Genomic DNA, 23,845 nt, shown 5'->3' with positions numbered 1-23,845 from the left:
AGTCAGAGTAGAGGAGACTACATATCCCGGCGTGCAGCGCGGCATTCAGAGTCAGAGTAGAGGACTACATATCCCGGCGTGCAGCGCGGCGGGAGAAGTCACGTGTGTGGTGAGGGGGGCGGAGGATTGGTGGGCGCAGTCACGTGCGCGGTGAGGGAGCGGCGGATTGGCGGGCGCTGTGCTCCGGGCTGGCGGCGGGATGGAGGCCGCTCTCTTCATCTTCTCCCTCATAGACTGCTGCGCCCTCATCTTCCTCTCCGTCTACTTCGTATCCTTTATCCGTGTGACTTCCCCCAGGGGACTGTAACTCGCACACCGCCATATTACCTCCATACAGGGCGCTGCTGGCACTGAGCGGTCTCTGCTTCCCACACACCCCCTGCTGCCAGTCTCCCCTCCTGTGTGTCCTCCCCCCCCCTTCCCTACTGTGTGTCCCTCCCCTCCTGTGTGACTGTGTCCCTCCCCTCCTGTGTGACTGTGTGTCCCCCCTTCCCTACTGTGTCTCCCTCACCTCCTGTGTGACTGTGTGCCCCCCCTTCCCTACTGTGTCTCCCTCACCTCCTGTGTGACTGTGTGCCTCCCCCCCTTCCCTACTGTGTGTCCCTACCCTCCTGTGTGACTGTGTGCCTCCCCCCCTTCCCTACTGTGTGTCCCTCCCCCCTTCCCTACAGTGTCCCCCCCCTTCCCTACAGTGTCCCCCCCCCCCCTTTCCCTACTGTGTGTCCCCCCCCCTTTCCCTACTGTGTGTCCCCCTTCCCTATGGTGTGTCCCTCCCCTCCTGTTTGACGGTGTGTCCCTCCCCTCCTGTTTGACGGTGTGTCCCTCCCCTCCTGTTTGACGGTGTGTCCCTCCCCTCCTGTTTGACGGTGTGTCCCTCCCCTCCTGTTTGACGGTGTGTCCCTCCCCTCCTGTTTGACGGTGTGTCCCTCCCCTCCTGTTTGACGGTGTGTCCCTCCCCTCCTGTTTGACGGTGTGTCCCTCCCCTCCTGTGTGACGGTGTGTCGTCCCCCCCTCCTGTGTGACGGTGTGTCGTCCCCCCCTCCTGTGTGACTGTGTGTCGTCCCCCCCTCCTGTGTGACTGTGTGTCGTCCCCCCCTCCTGTGTGACTGTGTGTCGTCCCCCCCTCCTGTGTGACTGTGTGTCGTCCCCCCCTCCTGTGTGACTGTGTGTCGTCCCCCCCTCCTGTGTGACTGTGTGTCGTCCCCCCCTCCTGTGTGACTGTGTGTCGTCCCCCCCTCCTGTGTGACTGTGTGTCGTCCCCCCCTCCTGTGTGACTGTGTGTCGTCCCCCCCCTCCTGTGTGACTGTGTGTCGTCCCCCCCTCCTGTGTGACTGTGTGTCGTCCCCCCCTCCTGTGTGACTGTGTGTCGTCCCCCCCTCCTGTGTGACTGTGTGTCGTCCCCCCCCTCCTGTGTGACTGTGTGTCGTCGTCCCCTCCCCTCCTGTGTGACTGTGTCGTCGTCCCCTCCTGTGTGTCGTCGTCCCCTCCCCTCCTGTGTGTCGTCGTCCCCTCCTGTGTGACTGTGTGTCGTCGTCCCCTCCTGTGTGACTGTGTCGTCGTCCCCTCCTGTGTGACTGTGTCGTCGTCCCCTCCTGTGTGACTGTGTCGTCGTCCCCTCCTGTGTGACTGTGTCGTCGACCCCTCCTGTGTGACTGTGTCGTCGTCCCCTCCCCTCCTGTGTGACTGTGTGTCGTCGTCCCCTCCCCTCCTGTGTGACTGTGTGTCGTCGTCCCCTCCTGTGTGACTGTGTCGTCGACCCCTCCTGTGTGACTGTGTGTCGTCGACCCCTCCTGTGTGACTGTGTGTCGTCGACCCCTCCTGTGTGACTGTGTGTCGTCGTCCCCTCCCCTCCTGTGTGACTGTGTGTCGTCGTCCCCTCCTGTGTGACTGTGTCGTCGACCCCTCCTGTGTGACTGTGTGTCGTCGACCCCTCCTGTGTGACTGTGTGTCGTCGACCCCTCCTGTGTGACTGTGTGTCGTCGACCCCTCCTGTGTGACTGTGTCGTCGACCCCTCCTGTGTGACTGTGTGTCGTCGACCCCTCCTGTGTGACTGTGTGTCGTCGACCCCTCCTGTGTGACTGTGTGTCGTCGACCCCTCCTGTGTGACTGTGTGTCGTCGACCCCTCCTGTGTGACTGTGTGTCGTCGACCCCTCCTGTGTGACTGTGTGTCGTCGACCCCTCCTGTGTGACTGTGTGTCGTCGACCCCTCCTGTGTGACTGTGTGTCGTCGACCCCTCCTGTGTGACTGTGTGTCGTCGACCCCTCCTGTGTGACTGTGTGTCGTCGACCCCTCCTGTGTGACTGTGTGTCGTCGACCCCTCCTGTGTGACTGTGTGTCGTCGACCCCTCCTGTGTGACTGTGTGTCGTCGACCCCTCCTGTGTGTCGTCGACCCCTCCTGTGTGTCGTCGACCCCTCCTGTGTGTCGTCGACCCCTCCTGTGTGTCGTCGACCCCTCCTGTGTGTCGTCGACCCCTCCTGTGTGTCGTCGTCCCCTCCTGTGTGTCGTCGTCCCCTCCTGTGTGTCGTCGTCCCCTCCTGTGTGTCGTCGTCCCCTCCTGTGTGTCGTCGTCCCCTCCTGTGTGACTGTGTGTCGTCGTCCCCTCCTGTGTGACTGTGTCGTCGTCCCCTCCTGTGTGACTGTGTGTCGTCGTCCCCTCCTGTGTGACTGTGTCGTCGTCCCCTCCCCTCCTGTGTGACTGTGTCGTCGTCCCCTCCCCTCCTGTGTGACTGTGTGTCGTCGTCCCCTCCCCTCCTGTGCGACTGTGTGTCGTCGTCCCCTCCCCTCCTGTGCGACTGTGTGTCGTCGTCCCCTCCCCTCCTGTGCGACTGTGTGTCGTCGTCCCCTCCCCTCCTGTGCGTCGTCGTCCCCTCCCCTCCTGTGTGACTGTGTGTGCGTCCCCTACGGTGTGACTGTGTGTGTGTGTCCTCCGGTGTGACTGTGTGTGTGTCCCCTCCGGTGTGACTGTGTGTGTGTCCCCTCCGGTGTGAATGTGTGTGTGTCCCCTCCGGTGTGACTGTGTGTGTGTGTCCCCTCCGGTGTGACTGTGTGTGTGTGCCCCCTCCGGTGTGACTGTGTGTGTGTCCCCTCCGGTGTGACTGTGTGTGTGTCCCCTCCGGTGTGACTGTGTGTGTGTGTCCCCTCCGGTGTGACTGTGTGTGTGTGTCCCCTCCGGTGTGACTGTGTGTGTGTGTCCCCTCCGGTGTGACTGTGTGTGTGTGTCCCCTCCGGTGTGACTGTGTGTGTGTGTGTGTGTCCCCTCCGGTGTGACTGTGTGTGTGTGTGTGTGTGTCCCCTCCGGTGTGACTGTGTGTGTGACTGTGTGTGTGTGTCCCCTCCGGTGTGACTGTGTGTGTGACTGTGTGTGTGTCCGCTCCGGTGTGACTGTGTGTGTGTGTCCGCTCCGGTGTGACTGTGTGTGTGTCCCCTCCGGTGTGACTGTGTGTGTGTGTCCCCTCCGGTGTGACTGTGTGTGTGTGTCCCCTCCGGTGTGACTGTGTGTGTGTGTCCCCTCCGGTGTGACTGTGTGTGTGTGTGTCCCCTCCGGTGTGACTGTGTGTGTGTGTGTCCCCTCCGGTGTGACTGTGTGTGTGTCCCCTCCGGTGTGACTGTGTGTGTCCCCTCCGGTGTGACTGTGTGTGTGACTGTGTGTGTGTGTCCCCTCCGGTGTGACTGTGTGTGTGTCCCCTCCGGTGTGACTGCGTGTGTGTGTGTGTCCCCTCCGGTGTGACTGCGTGTGTGTGTGTGTGTGTGTCCTCCGGTGTGACTGTGTGTGTCCCCCCCCCCCCCCTCCGGTGTGACTGTGTGTGTGTGTGTGTCCCCCCTCCGGTGTGACTGTGTGTGTGTCCCCCCCCCCTCCGGTGTGACTGTGTGTGTCCCCCCCCCCCCCTCCGGTGTGACTGTGTGTGTGTGTCCCCCCCCCCCCCCTCCGGTGTGACTGTGTGTGTGTGTCCCCCCCCCCCCCCCCTCCGGTGTGACTGTGTGTGTGTGTCCCCCCCCCCCCTCCGGTGTGACTGTGTGTGTGTCCCCCCCCCCCCCCCCTCCGGTGTGACTGTGTGTGTGTCCCCCCCCCCTCCGGTGTGACTGTGTGTGTGTGTGTGTGTCCCCCCTCCTCCGGTGTGACTGTGTGTCCCCCCCCCCTCCGGTGTGACTGTGTGTCGTCCCCCCCCCCCCTCCGGTGTGACTGTGTGTCGTCGTCCCCCCCCTCCGGTGTGACTGTGTCCCCCCCCCCCCTCCGGTGTGACTGTGTGTGTCCCCCCCTCCGGTGTGACTGTGTGTCCCCCCCCCCCCTCCGGTGTGACTGTGTGTCCCCCCCCCCCCTCCGGTGTGACTGTGTGTCCCCCCCCCCCTCCGGTGTGACTGTGTGTCCCCCCCCCTCCGGTGTGACTGTGTCCCCCCCCCCCCCCCCTCCGGTGTGACTGTGTCCCCCCCCCCCCCCCCCCTCCGGTGTGACTGTGTGTCCCGTCCCCCCCTCCGGTGTGACTGTGTGTCCCGTCCCCCCCCTCCGGTGTGACTGTGTGTCCCGTCCCCCCCTCCGGTGTGAATGTGTGTCCCGTCCGCCCCTCCGGTGTGACTGTGTGTCCCGTCCCCACCTCCGGTGTGACTGTGTGTCCCGTCCCCCCCTCCGGTGTGACTGTGTCCCGTCCCCCCCTCCAGTGTGACTGTGTGTCCCGTCCCCCCTCCAGTGTGACTGTGTCCCGTCCCCCCCCTCCAGTGTGACTGTGTGTGTCCCCCTCCAGTGTGACTGTGTGTGTCCCCCTCCAGTGTGACTGTGTGTGTCCCCCTCCAGTGTGACTGTGTGTGTCCCCCTCCAGTGTGACTGTGTGTGTCCCCCTCCAGTGTGACTGTGTGTCCCCCTCCAGTGTGACACTGTGTGTGTCCCCCTCCAGTGTGACACTGTGTGTGTGCGTGTCCCCCTCCAGTGTGACACTGTGTGTGTGCGTGTCCCCTCCAGTGTGACACTGTGTGTGCGTGTCCCCTCCAGTGTGACACTGTGTGTGTGCGTGTCCCCTCCAGTGTGACACTGTGTGTGTGCGTGTCCCCTCCAGTGTGACTGTGTGTGTGCGTGTCCCCTCCAGTGTGACACTGTGTGTGCGCGTGTCCCCTCCAGTGTGACTGTGTGTGTCCCGTCCCACCTCTTGACTGCTCCAGTGTGACTGTGTGTGTGCCCCCACCCTCTGTCCCCTCCAGTGTGACTGTGTATCCCTTCCAGTGTGACTGTGCCCCCCCCCGTCCCCTCTAGTGACTGTGTGTGTCCCCTCCAGTGTGACTGTGTCCGTCCCCCCCCTCTGTCCCCTCCAGTGTGACTGTGCCCCCCTCCCCTCCAGTGTGACTATCAGCCCCCTACTCTCCATTGTGACTGTGTCCCCATCCTGTGTGCCCTGTCTTACACCCCCCCCCCCCCCCCCCCTTTGTAACTTCTCACCTTCCCCCTCCTGTTTGACTATAAGTGTTCCCCCCTCCTCCTTTCTTCTCCTGGGTGACTCTGTCTACCGCCCCTAAATTTTTTAACAGATTCAAAACGTTTGCGCTTATGCGGTCACTTGTACCACCTAGGTATTATGAGAGGACTAATCCAGTTATCTGCACTCATCTGGCTAGGCTGCGTGAGATTAGTGAGACCGCGGTGCACACTATATAATCCGCCATCGTTCTCCTAGACGGCTAGGCACGTCTCACATCTAGCCTCTACATTTTACTTAATGCATAGAAACTGATTTTTGTTTTCTCTTCTTCATTAATTTTCTGTCAGTGTTTTCAACCTGACCTATATATTTTATACTGCCCAATGTGTTAACCCTTGAATTTGAGTGTACTATACAGACTGGATATATATCGGTCACTCTGGTGGATGGAAAGTGCTCTTGTATTGTATGAGTAGGGTGCGCTGAGGACGTTGGCACACTTTGTGTCTTAGCTGTGAGCCTTGCACAATGTGTCTCCTGTACTTTGCACATTCTGAGCTTTATTGCTTTAATGCCGATTTTCTGACAGATAAAAAGAACATTGTCCTTATCTCCGGGTTCTAGATAATTACTCTATCGGACTTAGAATGTGACTACATCAATGCGCGTTCCTGCTGCTCCAAGTTAAATAAGGTACATTATAGCTGTTAAATGACACAATGTCCGGCTTGTTTGGTGCTGTATAATTCTCGCAGAATGCATTATGGGAAATGGTTTTGTATTGGCTACGGTGTTCTAGAGAGGGCGGTAGCTGACCCTAGCATAACTATGTACAAAGCTATTCCCAGTCTCGCTTGTCACATCCAGGCCATGCAAGACACATTCGCCCATAACACGATGGGTAGCAGCTGTATTGTCACCATACCCGACCTCAATCCCATCGCTTTCAGGAATCCCTAGCATATGCTGGCCACTACAGCCAGCTGTGTGCACTGTCATCTTCCGCCCACATTGCCTGTCCCCTGTGATCCTCCCACCTGATGTAAGCGCAGTACTGAGAGACCTGTCCTGATTGCCCATTTATTCTCTAGCATCTGTCTTCTTAATATGAATCCGGAGACTGTCACTTTCGCCACTCCTCCCAAAATTGAACTTTGGTAATTTCATGGTCTGCCCAACTTGCGATACCTGTATGTGATCAGGCCTGTATAATATTGTCACGTACAGGATGAGTGTATGCTTAGGGGCAGATTCCGTTACACATGGGCTGTCCATTTGCGGCTCACGCTGAGCACTGAAAGTAAGCGGCAAAACTGGGATCGGTAGTGATGTGAAAATGCAGATAAATGGCATTTGGTCCAGTTGATATTAGAAGCAATGATTTCTAGCGCCAGACCGCGTTACGTGTGTTATTAAAATATGCAAATCAAGCACATTCTTAAAAAAAAATACCGGTGTGTATTAGCCTTACGTAATTATCTGCCTTGTTTTATTTCCTAATGGCTCTCTCCCCCATTTGCTTCCCAGCAGAATCCGTAGCTCCTGTCGGTGCGGCAGGTGAGCCGACAGACATAACTGATAGGAAGGGAAGGAAGTGTGGGTGAGGGGTTTGTGCGCTGTAGCTAATCTGCACACCAGCTTCTGAGATAAGTGCCCGTGTAGCGCCTAGCACTTGGCAATTTGCACCCTAAGCGGGTGATGTGACGGCTGTACCGTAGGTTCCGTTCCTGTTTTTATATGATTTATTTCCTGACAGTGGGTGGTTCCGGAGCTGATTGGTCACACCCTGGTATCTGTGCTGATGCTGGTGTCGCTACACTGGTTCATATTCATTCTAAATCTACCTGTAGCAGCGTGGAACATATATAGGTGAGTAAGCGCCTCCTGACCCTTATGACTATATAAATCCATTAATGAGCTGCAAGTATTTCAACTTCAATTACAAGGGATTGGGTGTTAATGAAGGGAGTTTGTAGGCCTAGCTTTTGCACACAGAAGACAGTCTGTACAAGGTCAGCTGTTGTGGGACTAGAAGTACTACAATGCCTTGTAGGGCTGGCAGAGCATGCTGATACTTGTAGTTCTGACTATTCTGGCCGTACACTAGGCCGATACTGTGTACGAATACATTATTTCGGCACCTCGTACGATGCATCGTGTGCACATTGGGGATGATTACAATGCAATGCGCGGTCCCGTTGCTTCCACAGATCATACGTGCAGCTCATATTATCCATTGTAATCGTATGCGCATCGTACCAAGGGCCTAATTCAGAGCTGATTGTAGATGTGCTAAAAATAGTACATCTACGACCACAATCTCTGACATACAGGGGGGGCGCCCAGCACAGGTCTAGTCCGCCCCGCATTTCAAGCCCTACCCCACCCGCAGAGGTACGAAAGCAGTGTACGGCAGCAATGCTTTTGCTCCCTGCCTACGCAGCCTAGCTGCGGAGGCAGACGGCTACCTGCCATATTTTGGCTTTGTGGGATGTCACGCAGCCGCCGTGGCCCGCCCCAGCAACTGTCCGGACACGCCTGGGAGCTGGCGGGGAGTTGAAGGGACATCGTGAGACGGCTCACATCGAATGTCTGACACCAGATTGCCTGAAGTTCGCTGTTGTGTTCTGTTAAGATTTGACCAGTAGGTGGCACTGTCCCATTGGTCATAGTAGACACGTGTTTTGCTATGTTTTTTTTTTTTTTTGTGTGTGTTTTTTCCGATAAACTTTTTTTTTTTTGGGGGGGGGGGGGGGGGGATAAGCCACATTTCACTATAAAATGCCTTATAATTGTCTGTCCTTCAGTTAGCGCTCTCATTGACACAGTATTTGGGCGGATTCCGTAAATGACTGTGATGCGTAGGATAAACTAACATTGCCATTGGATAAAGGTGTATTCTCATTATATTGATTATACTTATTATTTCATCAGATTTATCATGGTGCCAAGTGGAAATTTGGGGGTGTTTGATCCAACAGAAATTCACAATCGCGGGCAGCTAAAGTCTCACATGAAGGAGGCCATGATCAAGCTGGGATTCCACCTATTGTGCTTCTTCATCTACTTGTACAGGTCAGTTGTCGCCTAGTCTCTGAGACAGCTCTTAACAGTATATTTATATTATGTAGGGATGGTAACGTGATCCCAACGCTTGGGACGCTGGTGGTCAGAATACTGACAGCAGCATCCCAAAGTGTAGAATCCTGACACCTGGAAGGTAAGTATGCTACCCCTCATCCCTTACTCCCCCAATCAATCTCTCTCCCCCACTCCCTCTCTCTCCCCTAATTGCGCTCCTAACTGTATTTTATATAAATTCAGAAAATGTTAGTTCCAAAATATTGTAATAATAGATTAAGCTGCCCAGCCCCATCACGGCTATTCCCTTTTGGTCAGAGACAGGGCCTAAACCAATACTGTGTATTAAAATCCATATGATGCCTGAGGCAGAGCAATGTTTATGTTGAAAGTCGGTGTAGGGACTGACCAAAAGGGAAGGGGCCGGTCAGTGTAACTAATTACTGCAATATTTTGGAACTAACATTCCCTGAATTCTACAGTCTGGAGTGTGATTGGGCGAGTGCTGCGTTTTGTATAATTTTTTTTTTTTTTGTTTTTTCATTTTATTTAAATGTGGTCACATACCACTGGCACTGCGGATGTTTGAGTTCTGTGGATTAAAGCCGTACGTATATACACTATATGGACAAAAGTATTCGGACGCCTGACCATTGCCCCAACAGGGACTGTAATGACATTGTATTCAAATACATATACTTTACTATGGGGTTAGTCCCGATTTTGCAGCTATAACGGCTTCCACTCTTCTTGGAAGGCTTTCCACAAGATTTTGGAGTGTAGGTGTGGGAATTTGTGCCCATTCATTCTGTGGAGCATTTATGAGGTCGGGCACTGATGTTGGAAGAGGCCTGTCTCGCTATCTCTGTTCCAGTTCACCCCAAAGGTGATCGATGGAATTGAGGTCAGGGCTCTGTGTGCGGTTCAGTTAAGTTCCTCCACACCGAACTCATCAGACCGCGTCTCTATAGTCCTTGCTTTGTACAGTGGAGCACAGTCATGTTGGAATAGAATAGGGTCTTCCTGAAACCGTTACCACAAAGAGCTTGCGTGGGACCTGTTTTTGGTTAGATCAACACAGAGGACTTGTGGACACTAGCTCAGGTTAGAGGAGAGGAGATTCCGCACAATACGGCGTAAAGGCTTTTTCACGGTAAGGACAATACGTGTTTGGAATTCCCTGCCCGAGGGAGTTGTAATGGCGGAATCTGTCAACACCTTTAAGAATGGGTTAGATAAATTTCTATTGGATAAGGATATCCAGGGGTATGGACCTTAGTCATGCATTATAGTTACTATAAATAGGGATAAAATGCAACGGCTGACAGCAGCATCAGTCAGAAATTTTAGTCAAATCATCATGCATAGGAGACCACAAATAGGTTGAACTCGATGGACAATTGTCTTTTTTCAACCTCAGATACTATGTTAAAGTTGGAAGCATAGCATTGTGGAGTATGTCTTGGTATGCTGTAGCATTGAGATTGCCCTTCACTGGAGATAAGGAGCCCAAACCCTGAAAATCAGCCGCATACCATTATCCCTCCTCCACCACACTTCACAGTCGGCACAGTGCAGTCAGGCGGTAGCGGAGTCTCCCTAGAACAGGAAACCCACTACTGCAGGATATAGCAGAGGACAATGGCGCACTTGAGAAGAATGTGCGAGTAGAAAACAATGTATAATATTTGCCATTTTTCTGTTTGAGAATCACGGATTTCAAGGGAAGAGCTCTAGGACCTCAGTCACTGCTGGTCGCAGGGTATTGTAGATCCAATCTCGTGGGTTTATTTACGGATTACTTTGGTATGGTGGCTGCTATCCTCACGCTGAAGAGTGTAAAGTAAAATTAAACTATAATACATAAAAAAAACAATACTAATCATTATAAACAATGTGAATCTTACTATATATAGTGACCCTAGTGCTGGTCCTGGCCGAACAGATCTGGTGCTGCTGAGATTATAATAATAAAAAGCAAATACTAAACAAGCAGGCAGCACGGAACCGGAGGAGGGACTGCGCTGCAGAACCTGGGGGAGATTTACTAAAGCAGACAAGTGGTGACGTCTCCTTATCAAGCACTCAAATTCTGTCTATCAACGCATAGAATGTAATGGAGAAATGTAGCTACAATCTGGTTGCTATTGGTAACAGCTCCTTTAAAAAAAAAAAGTTGTTGTAAACCTCTCCGCATATTGCCGCGTCTGGTTGCCATCGGCGGGTGGGGACAGCGGCATCATCAGGGTGTGGGGGTGGCGCTAGGAGATGAGTTCATCTCTGCGCCGCCTCTCTATGCTGTGAAAAGGTACAGTCGCATCAACCCAGGAAACCTGTACACACTGCACCTGACCCGGGAATAACCCTTTATCCAATTCCAGGTGACCCAGGAATTCGGGACCGGCCCTTTTATACCGCACAGCGACCCGCAGCAACCTGGCAATTTACTGGGTCGATACTATGTCATTTGTGCGGTGTGAAAGGGGTATAGGTGAGAAGGATAAGGGGTCGTGAGGGTTAAGGAATATTCATAGGGAGGGGGTTCTTGCAGTTCGCAGGCGATGAGGGGCCAATCTCGCAGTAAGTGGGCCATGTCTGGTGAAGTGATCTCCTGGCGAGTCCATCTTTTATTTGTTGAAACTTTATTTCTCTGACGTCCTAGTGGATGCTGGGAACTCCGTAAGGACCATGGGGAATAGCGGCTCCGCAGGAGACTGGGCACAAAAGTAAAGCTTTAGGACTACCTGGTGTGCACTGGCTCCTCCCCCTATGACCCTCCTCCAAGCCTCAGTTAGATTTTTGTGCCCGGCCGAGAAGGGTGCACACTAGGGGCTCTCCTGAGCTTCTTAGTGAAAGTTTAGTTTTAGGTTTTTTATTTTCAGTGAGACCTGCTGGCAACAGGCTCACTGCATCGAGGGACTAAGGGGAGAAGAAGCGAACTCACCTGCTTGCAGCCAGCTTGGGCTTCTTAGGCTGCTGGACACCATTAGCTCCAGAGGGATCGAACACAGGCCCAGCCTCGGAGTCCGGTCCCAGAGCCGCGCTGCCGGCCCCCTTACAGAGCCAGAAGCAAGAAGAGGTCCGGAAAATCGGCGGCAGAAGACATCAGTCTTCACCAAGGTAGCGCACAGCACTGCAGCTGTGCGCCATTGCTCCTCATACACACCTCACACTGCAGTCACTGAGGGTGCAGGGCGCTGGGGGGGGGGCGCCCTGAGCAGCAATAAAAACACCTTGGCTGGCAAACATACATCACATATAACCCCCAGGGCTATATGGATGTATTTTAACCCCTACCAGAATCCATAAAAATGCGGGAGAAAAGTCAGCGAAAAAGGGGCGGAGCCTATCTCCTCAGCACACTGGCGCCATTTTCTCTCAGAGCTCCGTTGGAGGGAAGCTCCCTGGCTCTCCCCTGCAGTTACTACACTACAGAAAGGGGTTAAAAAAGAGAGGGGGGCACTAATTAGGCGCAGTATTAATAAAACAGCAGCTATAAGGGGAAAAACACTTCTATAAGGTTATCCCTGTATATATATAGCGCTCTGGTGTGTGCTGGCATACTCTCCCTCTGTCTCCCCAAAGGGCTAGTGGGGTCCTGTCCTCTATCAGAGCATTCCCTGTGTGTGTGCTGTGTGTCGGTACGTTGTGTCGACATGTATGAGGAGGAAAATGGTGTGGAGGCGGAGCAATTGCCTGTAATGGAGATGTCACCCCCTAGGGAGTCGACACCTGAGTGGCTGAGCTTATGGAAGGAATTACGTGACAGTGTCAGCTCTTTACAAAAGATTGATGACATGAGACAGCCGGCTACTCAGCCTGTGCCTGTCCAGGTGTCTCAAAAGCCATCAGGGGCTCTAAAACGCCCGTTACCTCAGATGGCAGATACAGACGCCGACACGGATACTGACTCCAGTGTCGACGATTAAGAGACGAATGTGACTTCCAGTAGGGCCACATGTTACATGATTGAGGCTATGGAAAATGTTTTACATATTTCTGATAATACCAGTACCACTAAAAAGGGTATTATGTTGGGTGAGAAAAAACTGCCTGTAGTTTTTCCTGCATCTGAGGAATTAAATGAAGTGTGTGATGATGCGTGGGTTTCCCCCGATAAAAACTGTTAATTCCTAAAAAGTTATTAGCATCATACCCCTTCCCGCCAGAGGATAGGGCACGTTGGGAAACACCCCCTAGGGTGGATAAAGCGCTCACACGCTTGTCTAAACAGGTGGCACTACCGTCCCCGGATACGGCCGCCCTTAAGGAACCTGCTGACAGAAAGCAGGAAAATATCCTAAAAATGTATATACACTCACACGGGTGTGATACTGCGACCAGCAATCGCCTCAGCCTGGATGTGCAGTGCTGGGGTGGCTTGGTCGGATTCCCTGACTGACAATATTGATACCCTAGATAGGGACAGTATATTACTGACTATAGAGCATTTAAAAGATGCATTTCTATATATGCGTGATGCACAGAGGGATATTTGCCGACTGGCATCAAGAGTAAGTGCGCTGTCCATTTCTGCCAGAAGAGGGTTATGGACAAGACAGTGGTCAGGTGATGCTGATTCCAAAAGGCATATGGAAGTATAGCCTTATAAAAGGGAGGAGTTATTTGGGGTAGGTCTAACAGACCTGGTGGCCACGGCAACGGCTGGGAAATCCACATTTTTACCCCAGGTAGCCTCTCAACATAAGAAGACGTCGTATTATCAGGCGCAGTCCTTTAGGCCCCATAAGGGCAAGCGGGCAAAAGACTCCTCATTTCTGCCCCGTGGCAGAGGGAGAGGAAAAAGGCTGCAGCAGAAGCCATTCACAAGCTGTATTCCCAGCAGGTGATAATCAAGGTACCCCTCCTACAACAGGGAAAGGGGTATTATTCCACGCTGTTTGTGGTACCGAAGCCGGACGGCTCGGTGAGACTTATTTTAAATCTGAAATCCTTGAACACTTACATACAAAGGTTCAAATTCAAGATGGAGTCACTCAGAGCGGTGATTGCGAACCTGGAAGAAGGGGATTATATGGTGTCTCTGGACATCAAGGATGCTTATCTCCATGTCCCAAATTACCCTTCTCACCAAGGGTACCTCAGGTTTGTGGTACAGAACTGTCACTATCAGTTTCAGACGCTGCCGTTTGGTTTGTCCACGGCACCCCGGGTCTTTACCAAAGTAATGGCCGAAATGATGATACTCCTTCGAAGGAAGGGAGTTTTAGTTATCCCTTACTTGGACGATCTCCTGATAAGGGCAAGATCCAGGGAACAGTTGGTAGTCGGGGTAGCACTATCTCAAGTAGTGTTGCGGCAGCACGGTTGGATTCTCAATATTCCAAAATCGCAGCTGATCCCGACGACACGTCTTCTATTCCTAGGGATGATCCTGGACACAGTCCAGAAAAAGGTGTTTCTCCCAGAGGAGAAAGCCAGGGAGTTATCCGAACTAGTCAGAAACCTCCTAAAACCAGGCCAAGTGTCAGTGCATCAGTGCACAAGGGTCCTGGGAAAAATGGTGGCTTCCTACGAAGCAATTCCATTCGGCAGATTCCACGCAAGAACTTTCCAGTGGGACCTGCTGGACAAATGGTCCGGATCGCATCTTCAGATGCATCAGCGGATAACCCTGTCACCAAAGACAAGGGTGTCTCTCCTGTGGTGGTTGCAGAGTGCTCATCTTCTAGAGGGCCGCAGATTCGGCATTCAGGACTGGGTCCTGGTGACCACGGATGCCAGCCTGCGAGGCTGGGGAGCAGTCACACAGGGAAGAAATTTCCAGGGCTTGTGGTCAAGCCTGGAGACATAACTTCACATAAATATTTTGGAGCTAAGGGCCATTTACAATGCCCTAAGCCAAGCAAGACCTCTGCTTCAAGGTCAGCCGGTGCTGATCCAGTCGGACAACATCACGGCAGTCGCCCACGTAAACAGACAGGGCGGCACAAGAAGCAGGAGGGAAATGGCAGAAGCTGCAAGGATTTTTCGCTGGGCGGAAAACCATGTGATAGCATTGTCAGCAGTGTTCATTCCGGGAGTGGACAACTGGGAAGCAGACTTCCTCAGCAGGCACGACCTCCACCCGGGAGAGTGGGGACTTCACCCAGAAGTCTTCCACATGATTGTAAACCGTTGGGAAAAACCAAAGGTGGACATGATGGCGTCCCGCCTAAACAAAAAATTGGACAGGTATTGCGCCAGGTCAAGGGACCCTCAGGCAATAGCTGTGGACGCTCTGGTAACACCGTGGGTGTACCAGTCAGTGTATGTGTTCCCTCCTCTTCCTCTCATACCAAAAGTACTGAGAATTATAAGATGGAGGGGAGTAAGAACTATACTCGTGGCTCCGGATTGGCCAAGAAGGACTTGGTACCCGGAACTTCAAGAGATGCTCACGGAGGACCCGTGGCCTCTACCTCTAAGAAGGGACCTGCTCCAGCAAGGACCCTGTCTATTCCAAGACTTACCGCGGCTGCGTTTGACGGCAGGGCGGTTGAACGCCGGATCCTGAAGGAAAAAGGCATTCCGGATGAAGTCATCCCTACCCTGATCAAGCCAGGAAGGATGTAACCGCAAAGCATTATCACCGCATTTGGCGAAAATATGTTGCAGGGTGCGAGGCCAGTAAGGCCCCGATGGAGGAATTTCAACTAGGTCGATTCCTGCATTTCCTGTAAACAGGAGTGTCTATGGGCCTAAAATTGGGGTCCATTAAGGTTCAAATTTCGGCCCTGTCAATTTTCTTCCAGAAAGAACTAGCTTCAGTTCCTGAAGTTCAGACGTTTGTAAAAGGGGTACTGCATATACAGCCTCCTTTTGTGCCTCCAGTGGCACCTTGGGATCTCAATGTAGTTTTGGGGTTCCTAAAGTCACATTGGTTTGAACCACTTGACTCTGTGGAGTTAAAATATCTCACATGGAAAGTGGTCATGTTGTTGGCCCTGGCCTCGGCCAGGCGCGTGTCAGAATTGGCGGGCTTTATCCTGTAAAAGCCCTTATCTGATCTTCCATTCAGACAGGGCGGAATTGAGGACTCGTCCTCATTTTCTCCCTAAGGTGGTTTCAGTGTTTCATCTGAACCAACCTATTGTAGTACCTGCGGCTACTAGTGACTTGGAGGACTCCAAGTTGTTGGACGTAGTCAGGGCCTTGAAAATATGTTTCCAGGACGGCTGGAGTCAGAAAATCTGACTCGCTGTTTATCCTGTATGCACCCAACAAGCTGGGTGCTCCTGCTTCTAAGCAGACTATTGCTCGTTGGATTTGTAATACAATTCAGCTTGCACATTCTGTGGCAGGCCTGCCACAGCCAAAATCTGTAAAAGCCCATTCCACAAGGAAGGTGGGCTCATCTTGGGCGGCTGCCCGAGGGGTCTCGGCTTTACAACTTTGCCGAGCAGCTACTTGGTCAGGGGAAAACACGTTTGCTAAATTCTACAAATTTGATACCCTGGCTGAGGAGGACCTGGAGTTCTCTCATTCGGTGCTGTAGAGTCATCCGCACTCTCCCGCCCGTTTGGGAGCTTTGGTATAATCCCCATGGTCCTTACGGAGTTCCCAGCATCCACTAGGACGTCAGAGAAAATAAGAATTTACTTACCGATAATTCTATTTCTCGTAGTCCGTAGTGGATGCTGGGCGCCCATCCCAAGTGCGGATTGTCTGCAATACTTGTACATAGTTATTGTTAACTAAATCGGGTTATTGTTGTGAGCCATCTATCCAGAGGCTCCTCTGTTATCATGCTGTTAACTGGGTTCAGATCACAAGTTGTACGGTGTGATTGGTGTGGCTGGTATGAGTCTTACCCGGGATTCATAAATCCTTCCTTATTGTGTACGCTCGTCCGGGCACAGTATCCTAACTGAGGCTTGGAGGAGGGTCATAGGGGGAGGAGCCAGTGCACACCAGGTAGTCCTAAAGCTTTACTTTTGTGCCCAGTCTCCTGCGGAGCCGCTATTCCCCATGGTCCTTACGGAGTTCCCAGCATCCACTACGGACTACGAGAAATAGAATTATCGGTAAGTAAATTCTTATTTTTGGGTATTAATTAAATTATAGCTCTTTATTGAATACAGCGGTAATATATTTCATTATATCTAATTGTGGTGATTATTGCTTTGTTACATTGCATCATCCCAAGAGAAAAAGTACCTTCTATCTCTCTCAAATCTGTCTCCTATCTATCTGTCTCTTCTTCGGGTTCTATAGGGGCTCAACAGGGGAACATTGGGGTTGTAGGTGGTTTGGTCAGGTCCTGGACACCACAGTTAAGCTTTTCAGATTTCCCAGGATGCCTTGGTCTTCGTCGTCCTTATAACCCTGCCTCCGTGCTCAGACAGGACAAGCTTGTGTGTATCTTATTGCAGGGTTGACCAAAATAATTCGTATATGTCCAGCATTTTTTCACAAGTTCCCTTTTTGTTTATACACAGCCATATTCTCTGCGGCCACCAGGGGCATCTGTACCCAATGGACGTGTTTGTGTAACAGCTGCTCCGTTTATGTAGACAGTATTCCCTAATAAAAGGCTGCCGTCTTGGAATGATATGATTAGAGGATTAATATTTGTACGTCTGGCACCGTATAATGCCTAAACGCATTAGTGGTGTAAGTGAAATAGTTTATAGCCCATAAAAATGAAATAGTACATAAAACTATATACTGTTTAGTGCAAGACTTTGGACTTCTCAATAGTGGACAGCAGGCTAGTAACAGACTGATGATACCCTTGTTACTGAGGGTTTGAGCAGTAACAACTGTTAATTATTAAGGGAATGCTATATCCAAAATACAGAATGAGGACTGGCTTCCAGCCAGCTAGTTTGGCTGCCGGTGAAACGTTCGTTTCGCTCTGACACTCTTCCACATTAAGAGGTCCCCCCACCTTTTAATGTGGTAGTGTCCTAGAGTGAAATGAACATAGTAAATGATTGTCACCAGGAAATCCACATCTGACATGAACCACAATAGATGTCATCAGATTGGATCTTCCCTGCTGCAAAAACAGATACAGGCTCCTGTGAAATCTTGCATAAAAGCTGTTGTTAAGACCCTAATAACAGTGGACCTAGCGCTGTTTCTGTGCAGCGGGAATCCATTATTAGAGCCTCCTACAAGAAATGGGAACCCCAGAAACATTCTTGTTTGGATATACGTGCGTGTTCTCTCTGATGTGTGTTTGTTTTTTGCAGTATGATTTTGGCCTTGATAAACAACTGAGAACCCGGATAGCGCCAGGTGGCGGTGTAGGACCTTCCATCCCGATCTGACGTTAAGAGGAGAGCCGTAATGAACAAGAAAGATCAGAGTGTCACACGATGCTTCATGCAGAGTTATTTTTTTTCTTTCCCAATTGAACTCCATATTTTTCGCTGTATTTTTTTAACATATATAAAATATTTAAAAGACTGAAAAGAAAAAAATCCCCTCATTTGTGTTTTGATTTTCTAGAGAAAGAAATATTAGTTTGGCTCTGCATTGAGTTCTGGTTGAGAGCTCCCGTTGGGGGAAGGTGGGGAAATGTCAAAGTAATGACCGTATGATGAGCCGCCACGACGGCCGATAGCACTGATTGGATGCGTATCACAAGCATCCGCCTGACTAAGCGTTGCCGACCGAGGCCCATTTAAATTTGATAATGTTTACACTGAGTAGTAATGATGACGCGTGGAGGCTGTCTAGTCAGGTAAAGCAATATAATGACGCTGCACATAATAAATCCTTATTTCTTTGTGGAGGAGGAACGTTTTTTTTTATTTTTCCGGTGGTAGGGGGCCCTGAGTATTTGTGATATGCAGCGGAATTTATACAACAGTCATTTTGTGTCTTTAAGTTCTTACATGTCTTCATTGTTACCCTCGTCTCTGTCCGTGGGGCAGGTGCTGCCTTTCATACACAAGTCTTGTGATTGCTGTCTGATACCGTTTTTCACCATTAAATCATTCACTTGATGCTGTTTTTAGTTGTGTTTTGTAGCTAAAGAAAAATAAATAAATCTGTGTGTACTGTCTGCGGGAACCATGGTCTCTGCCCACTAGTAGTGTGACATCACTGATCGGTCCATGTGTATGTGGGTACCATGGCTCACTGCTAACATGACATCACTGATGTCTGTGTATGCGGGCACCACGGTCTCTGCCTACTGGTAGCGTGACATCACTGATCTGTCCGTGTGTATGAGGGAACCATCGCCCCTGCCCACTGGTAGCGTGACATCACTGATCTGTCTGTCTGTATGTACTGTCTGCGGGAACCATCACCCCTGCCCGCTGGTAACGTGACATCACTGATCTGTCTGTGTGTACGAGGGAACCATCGCCCCTGCCCACTGGTAACGTGACATCACTGATCTGTCTGTGTGTACGAGGGACCCATCGTCCCTGCCCACTGGTAACATGACATCACTGATCTGTCTGTGTACGAGGGAACCATCGCCCCTGCCCACTGGTAACATGACATCACTGATCTGTCTGTGTGTACGAGGGACCCATCGTCCCTGCACACTAGTAACGTGACATCACTGATCTGTCTGTGTGTACGAGGGAACCATCGCCCCTGCCCACTAGTAACGTGACATCACTGATCTGTCTGTGTGTACGAGGGAACCATCGCTCCTGTCCACTGGTAGCGTGACATCACTGATCTGTCTGTGTGTACGAGGGAACCATCGCCCCTGCCCACTAGTAACATGACATCACTGATCTGTCTGTGTGTACGAGGGAACCATCGCCCCTGCCCACTAGTAACATGACATCACTGATCTGTCTGTGTGTACGAGGGAACCATCGCCCCTGCCCACTAGTAACATGACATCACTGATCTGTCTATGTACGAGGGAACCATCGCCCCTGCCCACTGGTAACATGACATCACTGATCTGTCTGTGTGTACGAGGGAACCATCGCCCCTGCCCACTAGTAACGTGACATCACTGATCTGTCTGTGTGTACGAGGGAACCATCGCCCCTGCCCACTGGTAACGTGACATCACTGATCTGTCTGGGTGTACGAGGGAACCATCGCCCCTGCCCCCTAGTAACGTGACATCACTGATCTGTCTGTGTGTACGAGGGACCCATCGTCCCTGCCCACTAGTAACATGACATCACTGATCTGTCTGTGTGTACGAGGGAACCATCGCCCCTGCCCACTAGTAACATGACATCACTGATCTGTCTGTGTGTACGAGGGAACCATCGTCCCTGCCCACTAGTAACATGACATCACTGATCTGTCTGTGTGTACGAGGGAACCATCGCCCCTGCCCACTAGTAACATGACATCACTGATCTGTCTGTGTGTACGAGGGAACCATCGCCCCTGCCCACTAGTAACATGACATCACTGATCTGTCTGGGTGTACGAGGGAACCATCGCCCCTGCCCACTGGTAACATGACATCACTGATCTGTCTGGGTGTACGAGGGAACCATCGCCCCTGCCCACTGGTAACATGACATCACTGATCTGTCTGTGTGTACGAGGGAACCATCGCCCCTGCCCACTAGTAACATGACATCACTGATCTGTCTGTGTGTACGAGGGAACCATCGCCCCTGCCCACTGGTAGCGTGACATCACTGATCTGTCTGTGTGTACGAGGGAACCATCGCCCCTGCCCACTAGTAACATGACATCACTGATCTGTCTGGGTGTACGAGGGAACCATCGCCCCTGCCCACTGGTAACATGACATCACTGATCTGTCTGTGTGTACGAGGGAACCATCGCCCCTGCCCACTAGTAACATGACATCACTGATCTGTCTGGGTGTACGAGGGAACCATCGCCCCTGCCCACTGGTAACATGACATCACTGATCTGTCTGTGTGTACGAGGGAACCATCGCCCCTGCCCACTAGTAACATGACATCACTGATCTGTCTGTGTGTACGAGGGAACCATCGCCCCTGCCCACTAGTAACATGACATCCCTGATCTGTCTGTATGTATGAGGGAACCATCGCCCCTGCCCACTGGTAGCGTGACATTGCTGTTACAAACTGTTCCCTACCAGAATTAATGTGTACCAGTCACTGCTGTGCATTGAACCTTTATCAGCAAGAATGTGGCCTACTGATACACTAGGAGCTGATGGCAGCGCAGAGACTGCATATGTTTTGGGGGCTGAGTGACCGTCCATGATCTGCGTCTCTCATCCACACGTATTACTTGTTCCCACTCAAAAATTACAGGACTTTATCTGGGCTTCACCCACTCTGTGGAATGCCCTCCCACGCACAATAAGACTTTCCTCTAGTCTCCAAACCTTTAAACATTCCCTGAAAACTCACCTCTTCAGACAAGCCTATGAAATTCCAGACCCACCCATATAACCTTCACAGCTTCCCTATCTAATTACATCCTCTCTGTACAGTCCACATAACATCACATATCTTGTCTTTCTTTACTCTCACACCCTCCTGACCCTTGGACAACATTGCTGGGTGATCATATCATACAACCCATTAAGAACCTAGCAATCTGGTGGACCATTATGCAATAGGTAGCATCTATCCATCCTTGTGTATCAATTCCTATTTCCCTATAGATTGTACGCTTGCGAGCAGGGCCCTCCTACCTCTATGTCTGTCTGTTTCTACCCAGTTTTGTTCTATTACTGTTGTTCCAATTGTAAAGCGCAACAAAATATGCTGCTCTATATAAGAAACTGTTAGACTAATAATTTTTATTTATTATTATCAGATAGTTGGGAATCAGTGAAGAACTGAGGCAGGAGGCACTGGATGGCTGCTGCCAATGTGTGTGGGTGACAGGCTCCACGCACCCGATTTAGTCGAAAAATAAGAATTTACTTACCGATAATTCTATTTCTCGTAGTCCGTAGTGGATGCTGGGGACTCCGTAAGGACCATGGGGAATAGCGGCTCCGCAGGAGACAGGGCACAAAAGTAAAAGCTTTAGGATCAGGTGGTGTGCACTAGCTCCTCCCCCTATGACCCTCCTCCAAGCCTCAGTTAGGATACTGTGCCCGGCCGAGAAGGGTGCAATCTAGGTGACTCTCCTAAAGAGCTGTTTAGAGTAAAAGTTTTGTTAGGTTTTTTATTTTCAGTGAGTCCTGCTGGCAACAGGCTCACTGCATCGAGGGACTTAGGGGAGAAGGAGTGAACTCACCTGCGTGCAGGATGGATTGGCTTCTTAGGCTACTGGACACTAGCTCCAGAGGGACGATCACAGGTACAGCCTGGATGGGTCACCGGAGCCGCGCCGCCGACCCCCTTGCAGATGCTGAAGAGAGATGAGGTCCAGAAATCGGCGGCTGAAGACTTCCCAGTCTTCTTAAGGTAGCGCACAGCACGGCAGCTGTGCGCCATTGCTCTCAGCACACTTCACACCAACGGTCACTGAGGGTGCAGGGCGCTGGGGGGGGGCGCCCTGGGCAGCAATGAAAGTACCTATGCTGGCTAAAAATACATCACATATAGCCCCTGAGGCTATATGGATGTATTTAATCCCTGCCAGGTTGTCAGAAAAACCGGGAGAAGAGCCCGCCGGAAAGTGACAATTCAATTGTTTGTTTATTTCTCTATCGTCCTAGTGGATGCTGGGGTTCCTGAAAGGACCATGGGGATAGCGGCTCCGCAGGAGACAGGGCACAAAAAGTAAAGCTTTCCGATCAGGTGGTGTGCACTGGCTCCTCCCCCTATGACCCTCCTCCAAGCCTCAGTTAGATTTTTGTGCCCGGCCGAGAAGGGTGCAATCTAGGTGGCTCTCCTAAAGAGCTGCTTAGAGAAAGTTTAGCTTAGGTTTTTTATTTTACAGTGAGTCCTGCTGGCAACAGGATCACTGCAACGAGGGACTTAGGGGAGAAGAAGTGAACTCACCTGCGTGCAGGATGGATTGGCTTCTTGGCTACTGGACATCAGCTCCAGAGGGACGATCACAGGTACAGCCTGGATGGTCACCGGAGCCTCGCCGCCGGCCCCCTTGCAGATGCTGAAACATGAAGAGGTCCAGAATCGGCGGCAGAAGACTCCTCAGTCTTCTAAAGGTAGCGCACAGCACTGCAGCTGTGCGCCATTTTCCTCTCAGCACACTTCACACGGCAGTCACTGAGGGTGCAGGGCGCTGGGAGGGGAGCGCCCTGGGAGGCAAATGAAAACCTATTTGGCTAAAAAATACCTCACATATAGCCTCCGGGGGCTATATGGAGATATTTAACCCCTGCCAGAATACACTAAAGAGCGGGAGACGAGCCCGCCGAAAAAGGGGCGGGGCCTATCTCCTCAGCACACAGCGCCATTTTCCTTACACAGCTCCGCTGGTCAGGACGGCTCCCAGGTCTCTCCCCTGCACTGCACTACAGAAACAGGGTAAAACAAGAGAGGGGGGGCAAAATAGTGGCAAAAATTATATTATAAAAGCAGCTATACAGGGAGCACTTATTATAAGGCTATCCCTGTCATATATAGCGCTTTTGGTGTGTGCTGGCAAACTCTCCCTCTGTCTCCCCAAAGGGCTAGTGGGGTCCTGTCTTCGTTAAGAGCATTCCCTGTGTGTCGGTACGTGTGTGTCGACATGTATGAGGACGATATTGGTGTGGAGGGGAGCAATTGCCAAATATGGGGATGTCACCTCCTAGGGGGTCGACACCAGAATGGATGCCTTTATTTATGGAATTACGGGATAGTGTCAACACGCTAAAGCAGTCGTTTGACGACATGAGACGGCCGGACAATCAGTTAGTGCCTGTCCAGGCGCCTCAAACACCGTCAGGGGCTGTAAAACGCCTTTGCCTCAGTCGGTCGACACAGACCCAGACACAGGCACTGATTCCAGTGGCGACGGTGACGAATCAACCGTATTTTCCAGTAGGGCCACACGTTATATGATTTTGGCAATGAAGGAGGCGTTACATTTAGCTGATACTACAGGTACCACTAAACAGGGTATTATGTGGGGTGTGAAAAAACTACCTATAGTTTTTCCTGAATCAGAAGAACTAAATGATGTATGTGATGAAGCGTGGGTTGCCCCCGATAAAAAGATGCTAATTTCAAAGAAGTTATTAGCTTTATACCCTTTCCCGTCAGAGGTTAGGGCGCGCTGGGAAACACCTCCTAGGGTGGACAAGGCGCTCACACGCTTATCTAAACAAGTGGCGTTACCCTCTCATGAGACGGCCGCACTTAAAGATCCAGCAGATAGGAGGATGGAAAATATCCAAAAAAGTATATACACACATACAGGTGTTATACTACGACCAGCTATAGCGACAGCCTGGATGTGCAGTGCTGGAGTAGCTTGGTCAGAGTCCCTGATTGAAAATATTGATACCCTGGATAGGGACAATGTTTTACTGTCTTTAGAGCAAATAAAGGATGCATT

At 51.5% G+C, this 23,845-nt stretch overlaps 1 protein-coding gene across 1 annotated transcript; it reads left to right on the top strand.

The window, feature by feature from the left end:
* The first annotated feature begins 86 nt into the window (after positions 1-86).
* CNIH4 (cornichon family member 4) lies at positions 87-18,447 on the top strand. Its single transcript, XM_063919007.1, has 5 exons — positions 87-268; positions 6,032-6,100; positions 7,164-7,276; positions 8,342-8,482; positions 17,689-18,447. Exons 1-5 carry the CDS (start codon positions 200-202, stop codon positions 17,714-17,716), a joined length of 420 nt encoding a protein of 139 aa, XP_063775077.1. The 5' UTR covers positions 87-199; the 3' UTR covers positions 17,717-18,447.
* Positions 18,448-23,845: the final 5,398 nt, after the last annotated feature.

This window comes from Pseudophryne corroboree, chromosome 4 (assembly GCF_028390025.1).
Source record: "Pseudophryne corroboree isolate aPseCor3 chromosome 4, aPseCor3.hap2, whole genome shotgun sequence".
Taxonomy (NCBI): domain Eukaryota; kingdom Metazoa; phylum Chordata; class Amphibia; order Anura; family Myobatrachidae; genus Pseudophryne; species Pseudophryne corroboree.
This window is presented reverse-complemented; position numbering and strand designations above follow the sequence as displayed.

Coding starts and splice junctions, on each gene's coding strand:
- CNIH4 (XM_063919007.1), top strand. CDS start 200: ATGGAGGCCGCTCTCTTCATCTTCTCCCTCATAGACTGCTGCGCCCTC. Junction 6,101..7,163: donor GCTGCTCCAAGTTAAATAAG/GTACATTATAGC, acceptor ATTTCCTGACAG/TGGGTGGTTCCGGAGCTGAT. Junction 7,277..8,341: donor GCAGCGTGGAACATATATAG/GTGAGTAAGCGC, acceptor TTATTTCATCAG/ATTTATCATGGTGCCAAGTG.